The 24202-nt window shown below is 46.2% G+C and overlaps 1 protein-coding gene across 1 annotated transcript in view; it reads right to left on the bottom strand.

Annotated features, from left to right (window-relative positions):
- HTT (huntingtin) overlaps positions 1-24202 on the bottom strand; it is a 121724-nt gene that overhangs the window by 44627 nt on the left and 52895 nt on the right. The window contains exons 13-24 of the mRNA XM_049789694.1: positions 9885-9984; positions 9554-9672; positions 8236-8347; positions 7972-8109; positions 6614-6772; positions 6432-6529; positions 5536-5675; positions 4804-4867; positions 4472-4572; positions 2563-2709; positions 1165-1285; positions 292-368 (exon numbers count right to left, since the gene is read on the bottom strand). Of these exons, the coding sequence (XP_049645651.1) occupies positions 292-368; positions 1165-1285; positions 2563-2709; positions 4472-4572; positions 4804-4867; positions 5536-5675; positions 6432-6529; positions 6614-6772; positions 7972-8109; positions 8236-8347; positions 9554-9672; positions 9885-9984 (1376 nt within the window). The remainder of the gene's footprint in view (positions 1-291; positions 369-1164; positions 1286-2562; positions 2710-4471; positions 4573-4803; positions 4868-5535; positions 5676-6431; positions 6530-6613; positions 6773-7971; positions 8110-8235; positions 8348-9553; positions 9673-9884; positions 9985-24202) is intronic.

The raw sequence follows: 24202 nt of genomic DNA, 5'->3' as shown, positions 1-24202 counted from the left end.
GAGTAAGCCTGAATACTGCCAGATGTGGCTCATAAAATATAAATAAAGAAAAATATGAATTCCCTGAAATGACCCTGCAAATCGCCCCTCAGATTCTTTACAATGCTATTGGTAAACATGTGACACTTGTGCCAGTACTAACCAATGTGCTGTTTCCTCACAGGCACCCAACAGGGCAGAAGACAGAATCTCTGCCATCAGAAAGCCTCTGAAACACCCAGGACTGAGCAGAGAAAAAATGACTTCCATAAACATGTTTGCATCATAAAACATACGAAGGAGCATACATACCCACAGTGCCAACCCAAACTCCAGATGCAGATGGGAAAGGCCGTTGAGAGGAGACACAAGGCTTCACAGCATCCAAACTGAGGGGGAAAGAACAAGGTCACACCAAACACCAACGTCCTTTCCTCCATAAGCAACACAAAGCTGAGCTCTGCAAACTATTTCTGTTGGCAGACACAAATGGCCAACAGTAGGATATGCCAGGCAACTTGAATGCACCCTATAGCTCGTGAGGCCCATATCCATGCCTGCCTGGCCTCACCAGTCCCAGGACGTGGCCCTGCATCCCACACCCTGCCCATCAGCACAAAGGAGCTCTGCACATCTCCCTCAGCACCCGCAAAAGCAGATACCAATGTGCCTGGATTGGGGCTAGCAATGCTGGCAGGTGCACACAGAGCTCCTACCACTCCAAGGAAAGTAGGGGCCAGAGCAAGCAGCCTGAAAGGCACCCAAAAGACCGCCAAGCCCGATAGGGTAATCCACAACACAAATCATTTAATTTGTGCCGTGGGGGTGTGGCCCACAACCAAATAAAAACAAAACCCAAACAAAAAAAGTTTCAATTCCTGAAAAATAAGGAAGAAAACAAAACATTCACCACCTTAACATTCATCTTGGGAATGTTTTTGTTTTGTTTTTTTGGGTCACACCCGGCAGCGCTCAGAGGTTTCTCCTGGCTCTGTGCTCACAAATCGCTCCTGGCAGGCAGGGGGACCAGGATTCAAACTACTGTCCTCCATCCTGAGTCGGCTGCTTGAAAGACAAATGCCCTACCACTGTGCTATCTCTCCGGACCCTTAGTACTCTTATTTAAACTAGCACTAAGAGCCACGCTACTACATCACTCCAAAAAGTAGAGACTGGGTAACTTACCGTGAGTGCGCGTGTGGTAGATGTGATCAGGCCCCGAGAAACCATTGCAATCACTCTCGAAAGGTTGTTTTCTATCGTAACATCAGTGATGCTGGGCAGTAAGTTATAGCCTCTATAGATTCTGACAAAAAAATGGAGACATCACACTATTCACAATTCCAATATTTTCTAGATTAAAACAGCGAGAAACTATAGCATCACCGATCTCAAAATAGAAAACAACCTTTCAAGAGTGGGCATCTTCAAATAGGGAAAACCTGGAGGCAAAGGAGGTGGGCCTTATGTCAAAAAGCTGAACTGGCCTCTCCTGGTTTCTCGGCCTGCCCTGGTGCAGTGACTCTCCTCATAGGCTGGTCCATGACCTTGTCAGGACACCACCCTCAGAAGTTCCTCCTGCCTCCTCCCTCCAGCCTACCTGCCCTGTCCCTTCAAGACAGGACCACCATGAGGCACACAAGTTCAAAGAGCAAGGGAGGACTCGGCCTTTGGTACCCTTCAGTGCCTGAACACCAAAGGGAAGCAAACATACTTGATCGCACAGAAACTAGAGAACAAGAGCTGAGCGGTAAACAAGACCTCTCAATGCACCAGCATTTGTTCTGAAAGGACCAAATGAAGTGAACAGAACTTGGGCTCAGCCCAAGTTTGGAACACAGAAAATGGGCAAAGCTGGCTCTACGCTCAGAAATCACTCCTGGCAGGCTTGGGGGACCATATGGGATAACGGGATTCAAACCAACGTCCTTCTGTATGCAAGGCAAAACACCTTATCTCCATGTTATCTCTCTGGCCCCACAATGTTTGTTTTTTATGTTTGCTTTGGTTTGGCTTTTAGGCCACACACGGCAATATTCAGGAGTTACTCCTGGTTCTGCACTCAGGAATTATTCCTAGCAGTGTTTAGGGAAATCATAGAGGATTTGGGGATCTAAGCCGGGTCAGCTGCATGCAAGGCAAATAACTCCCCACTGTACTGTCACTTCACGCTCCCTTCCCACCCCATCTCCATCGTCTTCTTGCAAGCTAAATTTTAAAGACAAGCTAAATTCTACAGAACCTCATTAGGGCATTCCTTCTTGTTTGAGGGACAGGAGTGCTCAGAAACCCCACCAGTAAATCTGGCAGTTCAATGCCCTCACATACCTGACACAATACCCGGTACCAAAATACCCAGATCTCCCTGCAGTGCTGCAAATGATACTCGGAAAACCCAGGGTACAGGAATGTGACCCCAGGGTGCTCTAACACAGGCTTCTGCAGCTATCTGCTATGAGAAACCAAGCAGGTACCCATAGTCAGTATGTGCTGTGGCACAGGCAGATGGCAGAGTTACTCCCAGGATCTTGGTGACACCAAGTGAAGGGAGCCCTGGTGTGCCAACCCAATGCAGGCCCGTACCTGGTGACCGTGCTCACAGAGAAGTGGCAGGATGGCTGTGTCTCATGCATGAGCAGCTTCAGGTAAACGCTGCTCTGGTCCCGGGCCACAGCTACCACTGGATCAGCTTGTCCTTGGTCACACTTATAGAACAGCTTTGGGACAAGCCTAGCGTAGGGGAAGAAAGGTCATAGCACGTGAACAGCCCTGTCACTCATCCTATTACCCGCACAGTGTTTCAGCCCCTAGAACTGCACTTGGATCCACTTTCCTGTGGGACCCTGCTGCTGGAGGGTTTTGAAGTGCAGCTTGGAAGCACCTTCTGTTGCACCACTCAGTAGCATGGCCTGGGGGTGGCAACTGCAAATCACAAAGGATCTTTGTGGGGTGTTGGAAATGTTCTAAGGACAGATTGTAGGGTTATTAATTACTACATTGTAGGAAACCCTCGAAGTTTACTAAAAATCATTTGTTTTAAAGAGTGGATGGAAAGATGTGTAAGTTGTATTTCTACAAAGTGCACATTATTTTTAGTTTTTGGTTTGGGGACCACACCCAATGGTGCTCAGAGCTTACTCCCTGCTCTGCACTCAGGCATCATCCAAGCAAAGCTCAGGAGATAACATGCATCGAACCTAGGTTGATTGCATACAAGGCAAGCTCCCAACTGAACTCTCTGGCCCTATAATTTTACTTTTATTAGATAAAAAAAATTTTTTTTTGTTTTGGTTTTTGGGCCACACCTGGCATTGCTCAGGGGTTACTCCTGGCTGTCTGCTCAGAAATAGCTCCTGGCAGCACGGGAGACCATATGGGACACCGGGATTGGAACCAACCACCTTTGGTCCTGGATCGGCTGCTTGCAAGGCAACCGCCACTGTGCTATCTCTCCGGGCCCAGATCAAAAGTCTTGATTCAGCAATATTTGTCTTTGTTTTTGTTTTGGGAGTGGGCGTTTGGGCCACACCTGGCAGTTCTCAGGGGCTACTTCTGGCTCTGCGCTCAGAAGTAGCCCTAGGGGCCGGGCGGTGGCGCTGGAGGTAAGGTGCCTGCCTTGCCTGCGCTAGCCTAGGACGGACCGCGGTTCGATCCCCCGGCGTCCCATATGGTCCCCCAAGAAGCCAGGAGCAACTTCTGAGCGCATAGCCAGGAGTAACCCCTGAGCGTCACAGGGTGTGGCCCAAAAACCAAAAAAAAAAAAAAAAAAAAAAAAAAAGAAGTAGCCCTGGCAGGCTCGGGGGCTGAGGGATGCCGAGGATCAAAAAAGGGTCCATCCCAGGTCAGCCACATGCAAGACAAACACTTTACTGGTGTGCTATCACTCCAGGCATCTCATTTTTGTTTTTTTGGACCACCAAGCAACTTAGCATGCAAGAATTCATTCCAAGGGGAGACAAACATATAGAAACATTTAAGAATCACAATATTCTTTGGGCATCAGGCCTTTTCTAAATGAAAGACAAGTTCACAAAAGAATCATCCTTTATGAATGGCAGTCACAGTGACGAAGGGTCACTTGTAAAGCTTCTTTCCTGACATAGATGAATAATGGAAGTGGCTTGGTAATACGACTGAATAGCTGGATTAGAACCTGAGAACCCAGTGCAGGTTCTGCTTCCACCAAGAAGCAGTGGCATGGTGGTTGTCTGGAGACCTTATGGGATGTGAAGATCAACAGCACCTTCCCTGCTATGCTATGGTTCTGGCCCCTATTATAGACTGTCTTTGGGCAGTGGAAGTGCTACAGTCACAGCAGAAAGCTGAAGGCAGGGATTTTTTTTCTTATCTGGAAGCTTAAGAGGCAGTCAAAATGAGCTCTGAGTTTTCAGGAGTCTGAGCCATCACCTCGGATGCTTTCCTTTGCTCATTCCCTTCCCAGTCGGAACTTGAATCAAGAACAAAGCAAGAGACCTAATATTTAGTAACTTACTTCACTAATGTAGCTGCAGCAACATGCCGGACCCTGGGGTCTTCATCCCCAAGCAAATAGATGACAACATTATCAAGTACTCGCTCCTGCAGGTTCAAAAGCTGAGGGGAGACAAAAGAGAAGGAACCCATGTACTGAATCTCATTTTAAAGATGTTATTTTCAAAAGCCACTGAGAACGAAGGTGAGCTTACTGGTATGAAATGCCATCACACATCATAATGCACAGAAAGGACAGAAAGGAAAAGCTTATCAGAGCAATACTCAGAGCCTCCAGAGCCTCACAGTGCACAAGCCCCAGAAGGTTAATACAGGGTCCCTAACAGCGCTTACCCCAGTGTAGTGATGTGCTCCACGGTGTAAGCGGTCTGCTTTCGCCTCCAAAAAGCTCACCAACCTGACCCAAAAACAGTTTAGGATGTATCAGTGCCAGCCCTCCTTAAAAATTTAGTCCTGACAGGGCGTGGGGTATGGGTGTCACTGGGAGGGCTGGAGGGGAGACGGATATGCCTTTTCCCATGGGAGCTGCAGGGGAATACAGTAACCCTTTCCTTCAAAACCAACCTCAACATATCCAACCCTCAAACACCCATGTGCCCACATGCCTGCCCTAGAGGAGGAGACAGAGGAGCAGGGCAGAGCTGCTGTCTGAGGGACTGAGATCAAGCCTCAATTCTGGACCTGTTCTGAGGAAGGTACCCATACCTCAGTTCTGTACTGAGAACTTCAGGCCCTGGATGACACGGGGACTTTCCCACTACAAGGGTTCAGAGGAAAAATCAACACTATTCTTAAAAAGTGAATGAAATTGTGGCACCAGAGTGATAGATAATACAACAGATAGGGTAATTGCCTTGCAATGCAGCCAACCCGGGTTTGATCCCCAGCATCCTATATAGTACCCAAAGCCTACCAAGAGTGATCACTGAGTGCAGAGCCAGGAGTAACCCCTAAGCACTGCCAGGTTTGTTCTAAAATACAACAACAACAGTAAGAATGCCAAGGCAAGAGTGGTCTTAAGGGGGCCCTGCATTGGGGTCCATGCACTAACTCTGGTGCACTCACCGGAAATCAATCTCTGCCAGGATCTCCAGGAGCTCAGTACGCACTAGCCAGTAGGAGCTGTTCCTCAGGCTCAGCACGTCAGTGAGCAGTTGCAGGCCCAGCGCACTGTAACAGCTGCTGCACAGACTCATGACGCAGTGCTGGAAGGTGGGAAAGTGAGCCATGTCTCATAATCTCGTGCGACGGGCACTGCTGCACGTAAGTGCACATGCATACCCACACAGACCCTGGGCTTTCTGCCCTCTACCAACTGTGGGCCCTGGCCCCCGTAACAATGTTGGGAGCATTTCTCAGTGGTAGGAAGCGACCTGTGAAACCCAGCTTCAAATCAGACAGCAATGAGCACCCCCCACAATGCAAGAACAGGCAAGGGTTTCCTAGCACACCCCTATCTGCGTCAAGCCCCTGTGGCAATGTCATGCAGGAGCAAGTTGGGACTCTCTAAGTCACCAAGACTATAACTGCCTTGAACAGAGTCCACCCCAGTGAGATGACAGGAAAACTGCATCACATTTTCCAGCCATGTTTCTAGGGAAACTCTTTTCCCAGGGTGAGGCTCAGGCCAGACCCCAGAATATTTCAGAGAGCAGGAATCCTAGGCATCTAAGAGGTAGGTGCTATTTCAGAGACACCCGCAGGCAGGTGCTCCAGTCCTGACCCAACTGAGACAGCAGTATACCCATGGAAGAACAGGGCACCCATGACACACAGAGGGGCAGCCTATCCACCTCTCTCTCACAGGGCAATCCTCTCAGCACTGCCCTCAAAAGGTGGAGCCAGGCGGACTCATTCACACCAATGCTTACAGTATTGAGAGCAGTTCCCAGAAAATGAGGTCTTAAAGCAGTAACGGCATAGTCCCTCATGAAAAGCAATTCACTCAAAACAATACTCACCCTTACAGCTGTGCAAGCCAACTTGCAGGTGACAGAAGACTCGTCTTTGAGCGTTTTCTGCAACAAAGGGATGCAGTCCACCAAAGAAAAAGAGTTTCCTAAGCAGAGGAAAAAGAACAGACACCATCAGGGAATGGGACTAGAAAGAATATCTCAGAGGATATTGAGGACAGCAGCAGTACCTGTCAGCATTCGGATGTTGCTGGTCCAGTGTCCCACGTGGAAGCGGGACCGTTTCAGGACGGAGCAGATAAGGGTCCCGCAGAGGAGAGCAGTGGCTCCTCGGACCTGCGGGTCTCCATGGTCAATGTAGTTCAGGACATCAGACACGTACTGCTCCTCTGTACAGATCAACGCCAGCCACTCAACAAGGCATGCCACCGACTTCCCAGCAAGGAGCGGGCACGCAGCAGCCCAAATCTAGCCAAGACTCAACCGTGAAAACCACAGGGAGAAAGGGCGTGGGGGGGGGGGGGGGGAGAGTCAAAGGTCCTATATCCAATATATCCATGATAGCGCCCCAACACAAGGTTCTTGGGATTATAAGTCCAGGTTATCAGACAAATACCAAGATTCCAGTTTTGGTTAAAAAAATATTTTAAGACAAGAGCCAGAAAGATGATATAGTGGATAGGGCACTTGCTTTGCATGAGGCTGACCCGGTTACAACTCCACGTACCATATATTATCCCATCCCTAAGTGATAAACTAGGATAAGCCTTCAGCACCACCAGTTATGACCCAAATCTCTATCCCCCAAAAAAGCTAAAAGAAAGCCAAATTGTCTCACCTATATAATGTATATAAAAGCAGAAGTGTGCCCCATCCCAAAGAAAATGGGGGAAAAGAAGGCAGGAGGGTCATTCTGAAATTAAATCCCTTGTGGTTACGGGTGGGACCATATGGCCCAGCTGAGCGGGACCTGCAGCATCTCTGTGCTTCAGGCATAATAAACAGCACGTGTGAGGAAAGTGGCTCTCTAGTCACACATATCTACTGCTAGCTGTTCAAATACCAGCATTCTCAGGGGGAATTGACAGGACAGTCTGCCTTGCAAACAGCCAACCCAAGTTTAATCTCCAGCATTCCATATGGTCCCCAAGTACCACCAGGAATAATTCCTGGGTGCAAGGTGAGGAGTGAGTCCTGGGCAGTCAGGTATGGACCAAAACACAAAATGAGCGCCCCAAAAAATTTCATCAAAGTAAACTCAAAGTTAACTAGTATGAGGTTGAAATCATTAGTTTGTGTGGTTTCAGATTATGGATTATGGGCCACACCCAGTGGTGCTTAAGAACCGTGCAGGGCCAGTGGTGCTTAAGAACCGTGCAGGAAGCCATGGCCTTCCGTGTGTAAGGTAAGGTACATGCCTTGGAACCTGAACCCAATACTTAGATGTAATTGCGAACCACAACTCCATCCCATAGCCACAAATTAGGACCCGAAAGATATCACACCAACGCAGAAATAATCAAGAAGGTTGGAAACTGTTTTCATAACATGACAGTGTGAAGACTTGAGAGGTGGGACTGCAGCCTACCTGGGTATTCTGTTCGGTCTAGAGGGACTTTGTAGAGTTTGCTGAAGAAGGCCTCGGGGTGCAGGGCCACTGCTGCTCCCACACAGCTGAGTGCCAGTGCCTTCACGCTGACCCGAACGTCCCTGTCAGGAACCAGGGCTGCAAAGACACCATCCATTCACCTACAGCCCGAGGCAGCAATGCTGTGGGACTTGCTAACCCTCCTACCCTATCCTGCCAGGCAGTGGGCATCCACCCCAACTCTGCACCCACCTCCCGCCTTACCTTTCTTTTCCCCCGTCAGCAAAAATGATGCTGACAAAAGGCGGACACAGTGGACAAGAGGAGGAGAATCGTCGTCTGTGGACTGACCAATATTGCCTTTGATCCGGCAGGGCTGGGGTAGGAAAAGCATCATCACAGAACGAACTTTCCTTCATTGCTAATGTAAGAAACAGTTCCAGAGTAGAGGAATTGGGCGCTGTGCCACCTCAGGCCCCAAAGGGCAGGAGGTAGTGGTCACAGGTTCAAAAGGCTGTGGCAGGAAGGGCATAAAGCCAAGAAGGAAGCAGAGAGGCTGCTGGCAGATAAGGAGCACACAGGCTCCTTGGACATCATTTCTGCCTTCAGGCATTCCAGCATGGCTGGGGAGACACAGGTAGACACTGAGGAGCAGGCTGCTTCTTTGAACAAAGCCACCCAAACCTGAGACAATGTGAATAACAGTGCAATGTCCATCTTATCAACCAAAACCCCCAACCTGCTAATTTCACAACACTTTCTTGACTTGACCCAACACATTCTCCAAGGAAAACACAGGACTGGCCTAAGCAGTAGCTTAACTGACCCATGCGAAAGACCCAATCCCTACATGCCAGCTAGTGCCCCAGATCCAAAGATAAGTGCCTGCAGGACCCAGCAGACCTAGAGCCATGTGTGCGGTAGGTGGGATATAAAACGATGCAGTGCCAAGTGACAGGGTCCCTTTCCCAAAAACCCTAATGTGAAAACAGAATTACCCCACACTTGGGTACAATCCTCAGTACTGAAATCAGAGCTCTGCAGCGGTGTCTGCACAGCTATTAAGACCAGTGTTATTCAGCAGCACCAATAGCAGAGGGGACACGAACCCACCCAGCCCATGGCATGGTCAGCCTTGACAAGGGTGAAGCTCTAAGCCTGCTACAACACAGTTGCCACTGGAGGTCATAAGGCAGGGAAATCAGCTCTTCTGAAAGGCCCAGGCCTGAGGGGCCCTTCAGCTGGCACACAAGCCCTAGGAGTCTTAATAGGCAGCAGACAGCAAAACAGGAGGTGCTAGGGCCTGGGGATTGCAGGGAAGTTGGGGTCTGGCATGACATATACATTTGGGAAGATGAATGACAGGATATGAGTGTGGGTGTAGTGGCGCTGAGTACATTGTGACTGGCCACAGCACATCAGCTCACTACAGTGGCAGCACATAGTATGAGGGGGTGCCTGACCATCGAAATAGGTACAGTTCTGCCTGGGAAGTCAATCCCCCAGGGAAGGCTCAAGAGACAGGTGGCAGGTGGTAGGAAGATGGAAAGCGGGGTCCACGGAAGCCACACGAAACACTCACCTTGTTTTCCAGCTTGCCAGCTTCAGGTGCGTCTTCTCGGCACAGGAAGCGTTCCACGCTACTGTCAGATGACTGCCTGCTGTGGCCCGAGCTGTCCAGCAAGCGAGCCTGCTGCAGGGCTGCGGACACATAAAGCTCAAACACAAGCCAGCGAAGGCCAAGCGACAGATGGAGCACCTCAAGCAGAGGATTCAGTTAGGCACAGCATACCCATTTATACCAACAGCTCAGAGAAAAAAAGAGCTCACAAGGTCTCTTCCAAGAAACCAGGATGAAACCACATATAGGATGTGAGAAAACCCAGGTCAGGACAGCACCAGAGACCACATACCAAGGGAGGAGCCTCGGAAGGCATCTGATGCTTCATCGGAAATGTCCTCATCCTCTGGCTGGCTGATCCCCAAGTACTGGCCATCCACACCATCTAAGACCTGAAGGACCAACAAGGATTATGAGAAGGTGTGTGAAAAAGAAGGGAGACAAGGTCCTGGTGGCACAGGACAAAGGCAGCCGCCTCAGGGGCCAATGATGGTGCAGACAGCCTGGAGCTCTTACATTACCAAAGATGGATGGTAAACCAGACTGGAAGAAACTCTAAGGGCTGGAGCACAGACTACCAGAATGTCCCCACTTTCTATAACAGTTTCCAGATCAAAACATCCCAAAAAATTCCAAGCAAATTTGATCTGTGTATATGTATAAATAGAAATTACTCCTATATCATCACACACCTCTAAACACATTCAATCATCAAAATAAAATTATAGAAGTCAGAAGTGAGCAAAAAACATCATCCAGAACCCTACTCAACTAACTGCTAGGCTCCATTTTGGACGTGATGTTTCATAAAATTAGCCCAACACTTGGTTTCAGTTTCTGCATTTCAAAATATTTACACTAGATATCCAATGTAATTAATCTGAGAGTGATGTCTATCAGTATATTATAATGACTTTAAAAAAATACTTCCAATTAAAAAAGATCATGTTATATAATAAAAAACAAGCAAGAGAGGCTGGAGTGATAGATAGCACAGTGGGGAGGACGTTATGTCTTGCCTATGGCCAACCAGAGTTTGAGCCATAGCATCCATATAGTCCCCTGAGCCTGCCAGGAGTAATTTCTGAGCAAAGAGTCAGGAGTAACCCTGAGCACCATCAGGTACAGCACCCCTCCCAAATAAGAACAACAAAAAAAGCCCTAACCAAGACAAATGACCTCTTGAGCCCTCCAGATAAGTACAAGAGCTGGAGAGAAGGCTAAATGAGCAAGTGCACAAGCTAGGGGCCCCAGTTCGACCCTTAACACGGATGGTCCCCCAAGCACTGCTAGATGTGAACCCAAGCACCAGCAGGACTGGCTCCCCCCTCTAGAAGCAGTGTCACTGTCCTGCTCCCTCACCCCAGCAGGAACAAAAGCAGCTGCCCTGTTCTGGTCTTACAAAACAGCACAGTCACGACCAGAGAAAACCACAGAAGTAACTAAGTGGTCTAGACTGTGATGCCAGAAGGGACAGGGTCCATAGCCTTCCACTCAACCCCTCTCTAGAAAGACTCCACATCTGCTGAGCATTTCCTGTGATGCTCATGCTGGCAAGCCACTGGACTGAAGGCAAGAAAACTGCCCAGCCCTACCTGCTCACTCAACCTTGAGCAAACTAGGCGCCCAATTGCTTTAGCAAATCATGTTTTCTTGGCACACACCTGTGATGGAAGTTTCGTGCTTCAAGACCAGAACATTGGAGAGACACGAGTCTAGAAGCAAACACTGACACAGGAAATAATCCATACACACTAGAGGGTGAAACTAATTCAGGAATAACAAGACTCTTAAGAAGCTGGCCCGGAGAGATAACAAAGCGGCGTTTGCTTTGCAAGCAGCCGATCCAGGACCAAAGGTGGTTGGTTCGAATCCTGGTGTCCCATATGGTCCCCCGTGCCTGCCAGGAGCAATTTCTGAGCAGACAGCCAGGAGTAAGTAACCCCTGAGCAACGGCGGGTATGGCACAAAAACCAAAAAAAAAGATTCCTAAGAAGCAGATAATTCAATGGAGGAAAGCCAGAAACTCAAGAGAGTTTTCCTGAGACCCAGGATTTTTATTAGGAAGTGGATAATAGGGAGAGACCTAATAGACTTTATAGAAAAATGTAGAATGTAGAAATATGAGGTAAAAATAAAGTAATTTGCATCCCAAGGTTCTAAGAAAAGGGCGGATGTCTCTAATTAAAAGATAAAGGGGGGTGGGGGGCTGGAGAGATAGCACGGAGGTAAGGCGTTTACCTTTCATGCAGGACAGTGGTTCAAATCCTGGCATCCCATAGGGTCCCACGTGCCTGCCAGGGGCAATTTTCTGGGCACAGAGCCAGGAGTAACTCCTGAGCACTGCCGGGTGTGTGACCCCCCCCCCAAAAGAAAAAGTTGGAAAGAAAAAACTTTTGGCCTAAAAAGAGGGTGTCCCTACCCACAAAGGATCTTGCCATAAGACCAACTACAGGCTCCAGACATACTAATTTTTCCAACCCCAAAGTCTTTTATTCAAGGTTTCAGGAAAGGTTGTCCTCAATTACAAAACAGTAACTGTCAGGTATTAGTAACTGGAGATCTTAGTGTTAGCACATATCCTATGTGGAAATCAGGATGACCTGAGGCATCTCCTGATTTCATCTCACCATTATGTTGTAAGACAGGGAAATATGCCTACAAAGCAAGTAGTTGGGTTAGCATATTAGCCCACCCTGGGGCAAGAATGTGCCATAGTAGTTCCAGAGTCTATCCTGGTGGAAGCCAGCGGCCAGGAGCAGAGTCCACAGAGGCGTTGGTGGCATCCTGAGCAGTCGCATTGCTCCTGAAAGCTCTGGAGGATGAGTAACCAGGGCACTGCTCCATGTTGCATCTGACCGTCTCCTTCACTGCCAGGTAAGCAAGCTCCAAGCATCTCCTGGTGCAAATACTACAGAAAGCTTTGGGAGGTGGTTCCTGCTGAGGCCAGGTCCCCAGCTCCCATCAACCCCTCCTGTCGGTTGTGTTCTAAGAAAGCACAAGCAGTGTTCTAAGTTTAAAGTTCTAAGCAGTCACATTCCTCAAGCTGGGTATTCCTGGTAGAAGGTTGATCCCTGGTGTAGGCGCAGAAAACTGTGCCAGATCCAAAGATGAAACCCAAGGTCAGGGGTGATCAGCCAATGTCCAAGTGACTAAAGCCTAAGTCAAGTCACTATGCCAAATGTTCAGCATGGAAGGCATCCTGTAACAAATTCTGAGTTCTCGTTCCTAATGGATAAAACTCCTATTATCTAATGTTTTCTATTTTAATAAGCCTATACAAAAAAAGAACAGTGCCATGGGATACTATTGGAGCCTCAAGGGAAAATAATAAGAAATCAAACAATTCCTATAGCCTAGTTATATGAAAAGCACAAAATTCAAAGAGTATTTCCTACTAGCAAATCTAAAGAGAAGGGGGAAAGCTATAACTACATAATAAAATATACAATAAAGAATATACACATTGAAGAATATACTTAAGAAGGTATACATATCCCCAATAAGTCTTCTTTTTTTTGGCGTGGGGTCCACACCTGGTGGCACTCAGGAGTTACTCCTGGCTTTGCGGACAGAAATCGTTCCTGGCAGACTCGGGCAACCATATGGGGTGTTGAGATTTGAACCACTGTCAATCCTGAATCAGCTGTGTGCAAGGCAATTGTCCTACCACTGTGCTATCTCTCCGGCCCATCCCTATAAGTCAGGGGTCTTCAAACTACGGCCCGAGGGCCACATGCGGCCCGCAGAGGAGTCTGATCCGGCCTGCCAGCAGTGAGCGCTGTTTGGTTGCCAAGATACCTGCCAGCATATACACTCAGTGTATATCCAAATATCAGGAACCATGCACTCAAATGGTAACCATCTTTGGTAGCACTTATGACTGTGAACAGACTTTTTCAAAAATGAAACATCTGGGGGCCGGAGAGATAGCATGGAGGTAAAGCGTTTGCCTTTCATGCAGGAGGTCATCGGTTCGAATCCCGGCGTCCCATATGGTCCCCCGTGCCTGCCAGGAGCAATTTCTGAGCCTGGAGCCAGGAATAACCCCTGAGCACTGCCTGGTGTGACCCAAAAACCAAAAAAAAAAAAAAAAAAAAAAAAGAAACATCTGAAATCTCCAACCAGATCAAGATTAACTGATGCCCACTTGCATCACTTGTTATGGCTGGCAGTGACAAATATGGAACCGGACATTGACCATCTCTTTAGCCAAAAGCAGGCCCACAGTTCCCATTGAAATACTGGTGCGTGACCTGTTTATTTATAAATGGTTTTCATTTTATTTATATAAGATATGTGCAGTGTGAGTAGGAATTAGTAGCTCATATAGTCCAGCCCTACAGCTCTCTAAGGGACCGTAATTCGGCCCCCACTTTAAAAAGTTTGAAGACCCCTGCTATAAGTCTTTTGAGACAGTCTGATGAAAGGATAAGGTCCAGGTTGCGACTTCAATCGGCAACATAGTCTTGTGGTGTCTGGAAAAATGGCTCACAGCAATTACAGATCAGGAAATATCCTAGAGACATTTCTAAATTCTAAAGACAAACCAGTTGAGAACAACAGTTTATGGTAAAGGAGAGTGGTAAAAAAGTGTCCACTGAGGCGTCCAGCTCTTTAAGGATGTCTTTCCTTCCTGGGAGCTGGGAGCTTTTGCCAGCATGGGGAATGGCAGGCCTCCGCCATGCCAAAGGCCTTTTTAACCAGGCCTAGGAGGGGTGCAGGGCTTGGGTCACCCCGGCACCCTTCCACCTCCTTCCTCTGGAACTCCAGGGCTACCTCTGGGCTGCACGCCCAGGGAGTCAGTGAGGTGGGTGCCGGCGAGTTTAAAGGGGACCCCAGGCTTTCCCCATTTCCCACCTGGCTCCAGAGGGAGGGTTTGGGTCAGGGTGGTGAACTTCCAGGTTTCCAGCTCTTTAAGGATCTCTTTCCTTTCTGGGAGCCGGGAGCTTTTGCCAGCATGGGGAATGGCAACACAAGAACACAAGAGGTGCTGGCTTCGGGAAGCTGCAGGCAACTTTCCTTCCTACCCCTGTCCATTCTGAAACTGCAGAAGGGCTAGTTCCTTCCCCCACATGGCTCACCACCCAGAAGTTCATTTTTAGTCCTTTACTCCCTCACTCCCACTGCCTATAACCCCACATTTAACCATTTTTACCCTCAGTTTTGGCTCCCCACAAAGCACATTATTATCCCCACCCAAGCCAGCTGCCAACCAGCTACCAAGTGAAAATGAAATAATGAAAAAATAGAGAAATAGAGAAAAAATAAAATGAAATAATGAAATTTTGAAAATGAATAATAGTAAGAAGAGAAATCCTGAATAAGGTCCAGCCTTTGTAATTTGTGGATGCATTGGGAGGAATTTCTCTCCCTCCCCACTCCCCAGGGCCTGATTAACCAGGCATGGCCCTGAAGACCCGCCTGGCGTGGGAGGGATCTCAGTCCCCTGGACTAAGTGGTCAGCCCAGGGGGCCTCTGGCTAGCTGTCCTGCCCAGAGCCCCCAACATACCAGCTGAAGAGACACAAGTGAAAAAAATAGACTCTCAGGCTGAGAAGAAACCAGTACTCTGTTCCTACTTATCTATTCTCAGCGACCTCCTGTCCTCCACCTTCCTTTACTGTTTAACTGTGGTTGCTACTATACTAGGTTTCTGATTAGTTCCCACTCAAAGGCATTTCCAGATATGGAACTGCTGGGAGCATTTTGCAGACTCCAGAAGGCCAAATCACAGACCAAATTGGTGTCCAGGATTCAGCAACCTCATCCCAACTATTTCTAATGACATGCATATCTTCTTTGAATATCCTAGATGTATTCCCTTAACCGCTATAACTCTTATTGAATATCCCCTTATACAGTGACAATTGTGCCCAGTTTTGTTTGTTTTTCTTTCTTTCTTTGTGATCTTTTCAACCGGAATTCTGGTAGAAGAGTCTTTCACTTTAGAATTCATGTTAGAACCAAGTTAAGGGGATTGTTGGACTGGTTCCCTTGGCTCCCCAGAGGCACCAATAATACATTGTGCATAGGCGCATTACAATGGGAAAATATACATATGCAAACAAGTTATTATCTAACAGAGACAGGAACACAAATTTTGGAATGCAGTTAGGTCTTATACCCTGAACACTGGCATAATGAATTGGCTCAGGCCTCCAAAGAAGGGGCACTGCCCATATACTCCTGAACCATTGACAATCAACGAAAACAAGCACATTGTCTACAACATCACCAGGAAGCAAACCTCTACCAGGGAAGACCCTACCGCTACCCTGGCATAGGTTTTATTTTTTACTTTACTCCATGGAGTGTTCCTTAACACCCAGATGACTCAGCAACAGCAACAACTTGCTCCGCATCTAAAATTGAGGTGAAACTAGAGAACACTCCACATCTGGACTTAGATGAAACAAACCATACAGAAATCAGAATCTTTTAACTACAGAAACTGGACACCAACAATAGCTAATGTGTGAAAAAATTTCGCCGTGACCACAGAGAATGACTCAGAGGTTGGACAACCTAGTATGCCTGGAACCCAGAGTCAGTCTTATGACAGAAAACTTCAGGGATAAGGTCTCTTTGTATTTAGGACAAGGCATTTTTTTTTCTCCATTTTACCCATATTTTGCTGAGTCTATGCAAACAACAATTGCCACTCTCACACCGTTATTATTGTATTATTTTTAACTGTTATCCTTTAAAAAAAAAAAGAGCTTACTAAACTTTATGCTTGTGCTTCAATGAATTCATTGTGAGTAAATAATTTTCAAAAATATTCTTTCCTTTCTCTTCCATTTCCTAAGTTTTTCTTTCAATTTTCTTTTTCGTGTGCACGCACACGTGTGTGTGTGTGTGTGTGTGTGTGTGTGTGTGTGTGTGTGTGTGTGTGTGTGTGTGTGTGTGTGTGTAGTTTTTGGGTCACACCCGGCAGTGCTCAGGGGTTATTCCTGGCTCCATGCTCAGAAATTGTTCCTGGCAGGCACAGGGGACCATATGGGACGCCGGGATTTGAACTGAGGACCAAAGGTGGTTGGTTCGAATCCCGGTGTCCCAAATGGTCCCCCGTGCCTGCCAGGAGCTATTTCTGAGAAGACAGCTAGGAGTAACCCCTGAGCATTGCCGGTTGTGGCCCAAAAACCAAAAAAAAAAAAAGAATTCTATTGTTGGTAGGGGGATGGTGAGGCCTTGCTCAGCTCCGCCCAGCTCCTACAGCCCCTATGGCCTGGTGGGTATGAAGGTTGTAGGGTGACGGCAGAAAATTCACAAAGTAGTCAGATTAAGTTCTAGGAGTATTTCACAGTACTAACCACCATGTGTATTTCCTCTCCTGGTTTCTATGGTAAGCCTTTTCTTAGCAGTTACTTCTCTGCTCCTTCTCTGGCTCTCTCTGCCTATATCCATTTCAGCTGCTCTTCAGGCTTCGTTGCTGACTGACTTCCCTTTGCTGATTCTCCTCGTTGATTCTCTCCGCTGATGCTCTGTGATGATTCTGATTCTCTTTTCTATTTGGTGGATTATTACCATGACAGCCCCCTCGAGCTGGACTGAATGTGCTGTGCCTTTCACTGGAACATCAGTGAGCATGGCTTCTGTTCTGAATGGCTTCATGTTGCTCTAGTCTATGTACCTGCATTTCCTATTCTGGACTGTACGTGTCAGGCTCCCTAGAGATTCTCTTGCACACGTGCAAAGGAGGGGAAGAGTGCCTTCCCAGTGGTGATGAGTTCTCGATCTGAAGACAGGGCTGATGATTTATCATTGACTACTAACACTAAACCAAAGAGACTCCCATCTACCAAGAATGATGAACCAGTTACCGTCTCTGCAGACACAGTCTGGAAACGGCTCAATCAGAGAAATCCCAGCGCCCACCCCGAGCACTGAGTCAGGTAGGAAGCCAGTGCTGGCAATCCAAGTCCTGGGCACTGGCAAATGGTTCAATGTCCGGAATGGTTATGGATTTATCAACAGAAATGACACCAAAGAAGATGTTTTTGTTCACTGGAGAGCCATTAAGAAGAAAAATCCTAGGAAGTTTCTGTGTAGTGTCGGTAATGGGGAGACTGGGGAGTTTGATGTGAAAGGAGAGAGGTTGCCAATAGCTGCTAATGTAGCTGAACCTGGTGGAGTGCCAGTGAAAGGTAGCATATACGATCCCAATTGACATAGGTTCTGTCAATTCATCCTCCAGCCTCACTCAGTTGGCCCACCACCTATGGTGGCAGAGGGCCTCTCAGGTGAGAAAGAAGCAGGCAGTGAAGGGGAAAGAGTTGAAGACTCTGGGCAGACGCCACCATCTACCATCTTTCCTCTAACAGAGGCGCCTTTTGTGAAGACCTCGTCCCCTAACCTGCAGCAGATTATCGAAGAGACCCCAGCAGCCTAACACAGAAGGTAATGATGGAGAAGATGGAAGATCCAAGACCAGCTTAAGACCAACAAAGGAGAAGCTGCTTGCAGAACTTCCTGTACCTGGGTTACCTCCAAAAATTTAACTTTATCCTAGGCCAGTGATAGCTAACCTTTTTGAGCCCAAGTGCCCAAACTGCCGCACAAAACCAAAGAATTTCCTCAAAGTGCCAGCACATCAATTAAACCTTAATAACAAGATTTTAGTATCTAAAACCTTTACAAATTTTATAAATTAATTGCAGACCTTTCCACATGCCAGCTGCAAGGCCTTCACGTGCCACAGCTTGGCATGCATGCCTAAGGTTCGCCATCGCGGTCCTAGGCTAATCTCTTGATCCTATTTTCATCAGTCACTATATTGCTGGTTAAATTGTGTTTTGTCTGTATGGATCTTATTTTGTTCTAAGCCCCACTGCAAACAGAAAATTTCGTAACTAACTTTAGTGCTTTAATGTTTGTTTGCACAATTCTGGGGAAATGCATGTTAGAGTTTTGAAATTTCTCAGCTATCCTAGTGTGTTTCCCAACTGCTATATCCTACGTAGCAGCTTATTTTCAAACTGTATTATCTGCAGCAATGTTCTTGTGATTTTGTTTAGAGAAGATTATGAAAAGAAACTTGAGGGGCCAGAGAGATAGCATGGAGGTAAGGCTTTTGCCTTTCATGCAGGAGGTCATCGGTTCGAATCCCAGCGTCCCATATGGTCCCCCGTGCCTGCCAGGAGCAATTTCTGAGCCTGGAGCCAGGAATAAACCCTGAGCACAGCCGGGTGTGACCCAAAAACCACAAAAAAAAAAAAAAACGTAAATGTTCTAGACTTCTCAATAGTGCTTCTGTAATAATACAAAAAAAGGTCGAGAATGTGGGAATCCCCTCCTCCAACTTCTTGTTGATCTCACCTGAATGATCAGAACTGCCCACACCTGGAATGGGTGGGTAGAGGAGGCTGACTGCAGGGAGAGAGGGGATAAGAAGGAGAATTAAAGTCAGCAAAGAATTCAGCATCAGCAAAGGGAGTCAATCAGCAAGAAAGCCTGGAGAAGAAGCTGAAAGGGAGACAGAGGCAGAGAAAACCAGAGAAGGAGCAGACAAGTGGCTGCTTGGAAAAGGCTAGCATAGAAGTCATGTAGGATTGTGAAATAAAGCTAGCTGACACCTAGAACTTCACCAGACTGCTTTGTGAATTTTTCTGCAGTCACCATGTAATCTACAGACCCGCCAGGCCATAAAGGGCTGGGAGAGCCGGGCCTAGTCAAGAAAGGCCTCAGCATCCCCACACTAACTCTAGAACTCATTAATTTATATATATATTTTGGTTTTGGGGCCACACCTGGCAATGCTCAGAGGTTACTCCTGGCTATCTGCTCAGAAATAGCTCCTGGCAGGCACAGGGGACCATATGGGACACTGGGATTCGAACCAACCACCTTTGGTCCTGGATCGACTGCTTGCAAGGCAAAGGCCTCTGTGCTATCTCTCTGGGCCCTCATTAATTTATATTAAAAAAAAAAAAAAGGTCTGTATTTATCTTCTTGACTTCGTAGAAAAAGCATCTCAAATGCATTAAGAGGACAGCTGGTAATATTCAAATTCTGAAGTCTGATGTAAGTAAGAACAATTTCCTCATGTACAGAACTAAGATACTCGAAATGGTCATTTCCACTCCCAATAGTCTCTGCCTTGGTATGTGGTGTCAGCTTATTTATTGTCTCGGTTACCTATTGAGATCGCAGTCTGTTTCCTGTTCTCGTCCTTTAGAGTAATCTGTGTTGGTTTTAAGGGGAGGTTTGCAGTCTTATCATACACTTGTGGGGTCAGAGAAATAGCAATGGAGGTAGTGTGTTTGCCTTGCATGCAGAAAGACGGTAGTTTGAATCCCAGCATCCCATATGGTCTCCAGAGCCTTCCAGGAGTGATTTTTGTGTGTGTGTGGTTTTTGGGTCACACCCGGCAGTGCTCAGGGGTTATTCCTGGCTCCAGGCTCAGAAATTGCTCCTGGCAGGCACGGGGGACCATATGGGACGCCGGGATTCGAACCGATGACCTCCTGCATGAAAGGCAAAAGCCTTACCTCCATGCTATCTCTCTGGTCCCCCAGGAGTGATTTCTGAGTGTAGAGCCAGGAGTAACCCCTGAGTGCTGCCGAGTGTGACCCAAAAAACAAACAAACAAACAAACAAAAGATACACTTGCGTCTGTGATTTTCATTTGTGAGAATCCTGCTTCTGAAAAGGCATAGTTGGACCCAGAGTTTCCTGGCAGGGTTGCCATTTGTACTGTATATGCTTGAGTATAAGCCGAATTTTTCCGGTACAAAATTTGTGCCGAAAACCCCAAACTCAACTTATACTCAAGTCATACAGGTTATTTGATTCAGTGCACACACCGAATCAAGTGCATGTAGTCTCCAGTCATCTTCTGCCATCTGCTGGAGGGGTGGTGCTTCGGCTCAATCCCCAGTTGCAGCCAAGCTGACGAGGTAGGTGGCTGAACTATATAACCCACAATATTGTGTGCTTCGTATGAGACCGACAGCAGGGATGATGATATCTGCGAACTCAGTGACGATGACATGGCTATGCTGATACCCTCACATCAGATATAGCTGAAGCTCTGTTTGGACATACAAATGAGGAGGAATCCAGTTTTGAAGGATTTTAACTTTTGTGATATAGTTTGATTACCTGTTAAGCAACGGTTTTCTGCACTTTAAAGTTTTAAAGTTTTATTGTTGCTAGTTTAGTTTTTCTTTAGCAATAAATATTGAAAATAATTTAAGCTACTGATTCCTCAATTATTGTAATTGTTTTGGGGTGTATATTTTTTATTTTTGAAATTTACAAGTGGCTGCTGCATTTTCCACTTCGACTTATATACTCGAGCCACCCAGTTTTTAGGGTAAAATTAAGGGGTCGGCTTATACTTGAGTATATGCAGTATATCCTTTTCCTAAAATAAGGAGATTACCAACAATCCACTCATTATCCATTTTTACCTAAATAAGTGAAGTAATTGGTTTTTTGTACCTAAGCATCTTCTTTAAAGTGTTTTTCTGCAGCTCTATAGAGCTCTCCTTGGGGTAAATTTAATAAGTTTTGAGAAAATAATGTTAAGGATAAAATGTCCGGCAAAGTGGTCTCAGGTGTATTGGTAGGAAAAAAAATGGTCAGAACTAAATACCCAAGCCGAAGTCAACGCCAATAAAATCAAGAGACCCCAAACTATAACAAGCTACATCAAAATGGACCTGTTACACTGGTAGACCAGGGAGCTAAGGGTAAATGTATGGGATGCATGCAGGGCACTATGGTGGCAGGAGGTCAGCTTGGTGGTGGGAATGGCCCTAATTCACTGTCACTAGATGCCTAAAACACAACTATGAAAGACTTGTAATTCACAATGATCTCAAAAAATTGAACAATACTAAAAACAAGAATGTCTGTGAGTTAACATGCCCCTTCCCCTACATTTTAATAATTAGTTTCAGAAAGCTATGTGAGCTTCAACTATGGCTTGTCCTTGTGGATTATAAGGGATTCCAGTAAGATAGTTGATTTGACATTCTTTGCAAAATAATTGACAAGTTTTGGGACACCAATAACAGAAAAATATTGTGGCATGAAGGTGCAAACAGCTTTATCTCATTCAGAAGCCATTCCCATGTAAAATGGGAATATGTGGGGCCTGAGAGACAGCATGGAGCTAAGGCGTTTGCCTTGCATACAGAAGGACAATGGTTCAAATCCCAGCATCCCATATGGTCCCCCGAGCCTGCCAGGAGCAATTTCTGAGCATAGAGCCAGGAGTAACCCCTGAGCGCTGCCAAGTGTGACCCAAAAGCAAAAGACAAAAGAAAAAAAAATGAGAGTATGTATCTGCTACTTCATGGAGATAGTTTCTTTGGAAAGTCAACAAGTGTACTATCCATTTCATAACTCATTAGTCTATAACCCTTACGGGTTGACCTCAGTTACATGCATTTTTTACTTAAGGGCATGCAAATGGTACATGTACTGATTATTTATGCCATACCTCCCTGGAATATGATAGTTCACATACAATCAGTGGGTATGTAGCACTGTATGTTCTTCTGCAGGTAACTTAAATATTGGCATAGCCAGATGATCAGCAGTTTCATTCCCTAGGGCAATCGGTCCTGGAAGGCCAAAGTAAACTCTTATGTGAGTGATAAAAATTGGCTCAGAATGCTTTTCCTGAAGGGTTTGTAATTGGTACAGCAAAATCTTGAATAACCTGATTATAGGCATTTAAAGAGATGGTTATTATGCCTGGAAACAAACCTACTAGGTAAGCTTAATCACTTCCTATGTTCCATGGCTCTAAAACATATGCTACTAAGTAATTTAAAGTAGTAAGTTTCATTTGTTCAGCAGACTTATAATTAGTATGCACTGTTGTGGTCAGTGAAGGGCCAATGATACAGTCTTTTCCTGATGACGACCAATTGGGGCTGGGGTGTCAGGTATAGGGGAGTGAATAATAGAGGAACTCAAAACTGTTTCCTTTAAAAAAAAAGGGGGGGGGCCATCCTAGCATGATTATGGGAGAAAAATTCTGAAAAACCAGATATGGCTTGTTAAAGGGGCTCACTGAGAGGTAGTATGCTTTCTATTTCCTTTTTTGGAATCAGCAGCACTATTATTTCAGGATCAAAACCCAACTAGGAAGCTGCTCTGAACCTTGCCTTGACGATAGAGTAGGATTGAGTTCAAATAGAGTACAAATATGAAAGGTTGCTTGTGTAAATAGGTCCTGACAACTGAGTGTACTCGTAGGAAAATGAGGAGTTGCAAAAGTTAAAAGCCGCACCTTCTCTCCACATATAAACCCAGAAAAATGGGACTTTCTGAGCCGTTCCATGAAAACTCTAATTCTTGTTGGGCCTTTTAAGTTAAACACCTGGAGCTATTTAAGTCCAGATTTCCTTCCAAAGTACTAATAAGTTACTGAGTTCTGAGTTTAGAATCCCAAGGGAGGGAGGGATGCAATTTATATCACCTAAGAGTTATTATCTTTTGGGGAACACTGTAGTGCACTCCTCAATACTAATCCCAAGTATTGAAATGGAGGCAAAGTCTGGATTTCTCTGTGGCTATTGTTAAACCAGCACCCTGCAAGCAGCTGACAGCAAATTCATAAACACATTGTAATTCTCTGCAAGTAGGGTTGGTCTTTAAAATGTCATTCATGTAATGAAACAAATATGCCTGGGGAAACTTCTTATGAGCTGAACATAAAACTACATCAACAAAATATTGACACATAGGGCCGGAGTGATAGCATGGAGGTAGGGCACTTGTCTTGCATGCAGAAGGACAGTGGTTTGAATTCCGGCATCCCATATGCTTGGGAGACCCCCCCCCCAAGCCTACCAGGAGCAATTTCTGTGTAGAGCCAGGAGTAACCCCTGAACGCAGCCGGGTGTGACCCAAAAACCAAAATAAATAAAAATATATACACATACATACATACATACACACACACACACACACACACACACAAATGGGTGAGTTTGCCATGCCCTGAGGTAAAATCGTCCACCGAAGTCACTGCATGGGGCCCTATTATTGAGAGAAGTAACAGAAAAGGCAAAGCACTTTGTCTTTCGGTGATTGGGAAGGTTATAAAAAGTCTTTTAAGTCAATTACTATCAAAAGCCAGTGGTGAAGGTAAGCCAATATGTAATTTTCCCATAGAAAGCATGGATGCATTTTCAGCTCTTAAATCAGATAAAAGTCTATAGCTACCTGATTGTTTCTTTAGTACAAATATTGGTTGGTTCCATTTAGAAAAAGAGATTTACCATATTTTCTGGCGTATAAGACGACTTTTGAAACAAAAAAGTCAACCGAAAATGGGGGGTCGTCTTATACGCCGAAGTATATACCAAAATGTGTTTCAATATGCCGCTAAACAAAAAAAAAAACAGGCCGCAGAGTTTCCAAATCTCTTTCTTGGGGGCTCCCAAACAGTATTCAGGAGATCTGGGGGCCACTTCTGGCAAAACCCAGCTAACCATGTTTGTGGTTCAGTGTTAGGGTCCGAGGATGGGGTATTGTTTGGTTCATGTAGTGGGGGAGATTAAGTGACGCCACTAGGGAACTGCCAGAAAAGGTGCCTATGATAAGGGACCAATCACTGCAAGGCTGCTCGGACCACCTCTCTAAC

Source organism: Suncus etruscus, chromosome 16 (genome assembly GCF_024139225.1).
Source record: "Suncus etruscus isolate mSunEtr1 chromosome 16, mSunEtr1.pri.cur, whole genome shotgun sequence".
NCBI classification, from domain to species: domain Eukaryota; kingdom Metazoa; phylum Chordata; class Mammalia; order Eulipotyphla; family Soricidae; genus Suncus; species Suncus etruscus.
The sequence above is the reverse complement of the archived record's forward strand: the minus strand, read 5'-3'. Positions and strand labels throughout refer to the sequence as shown.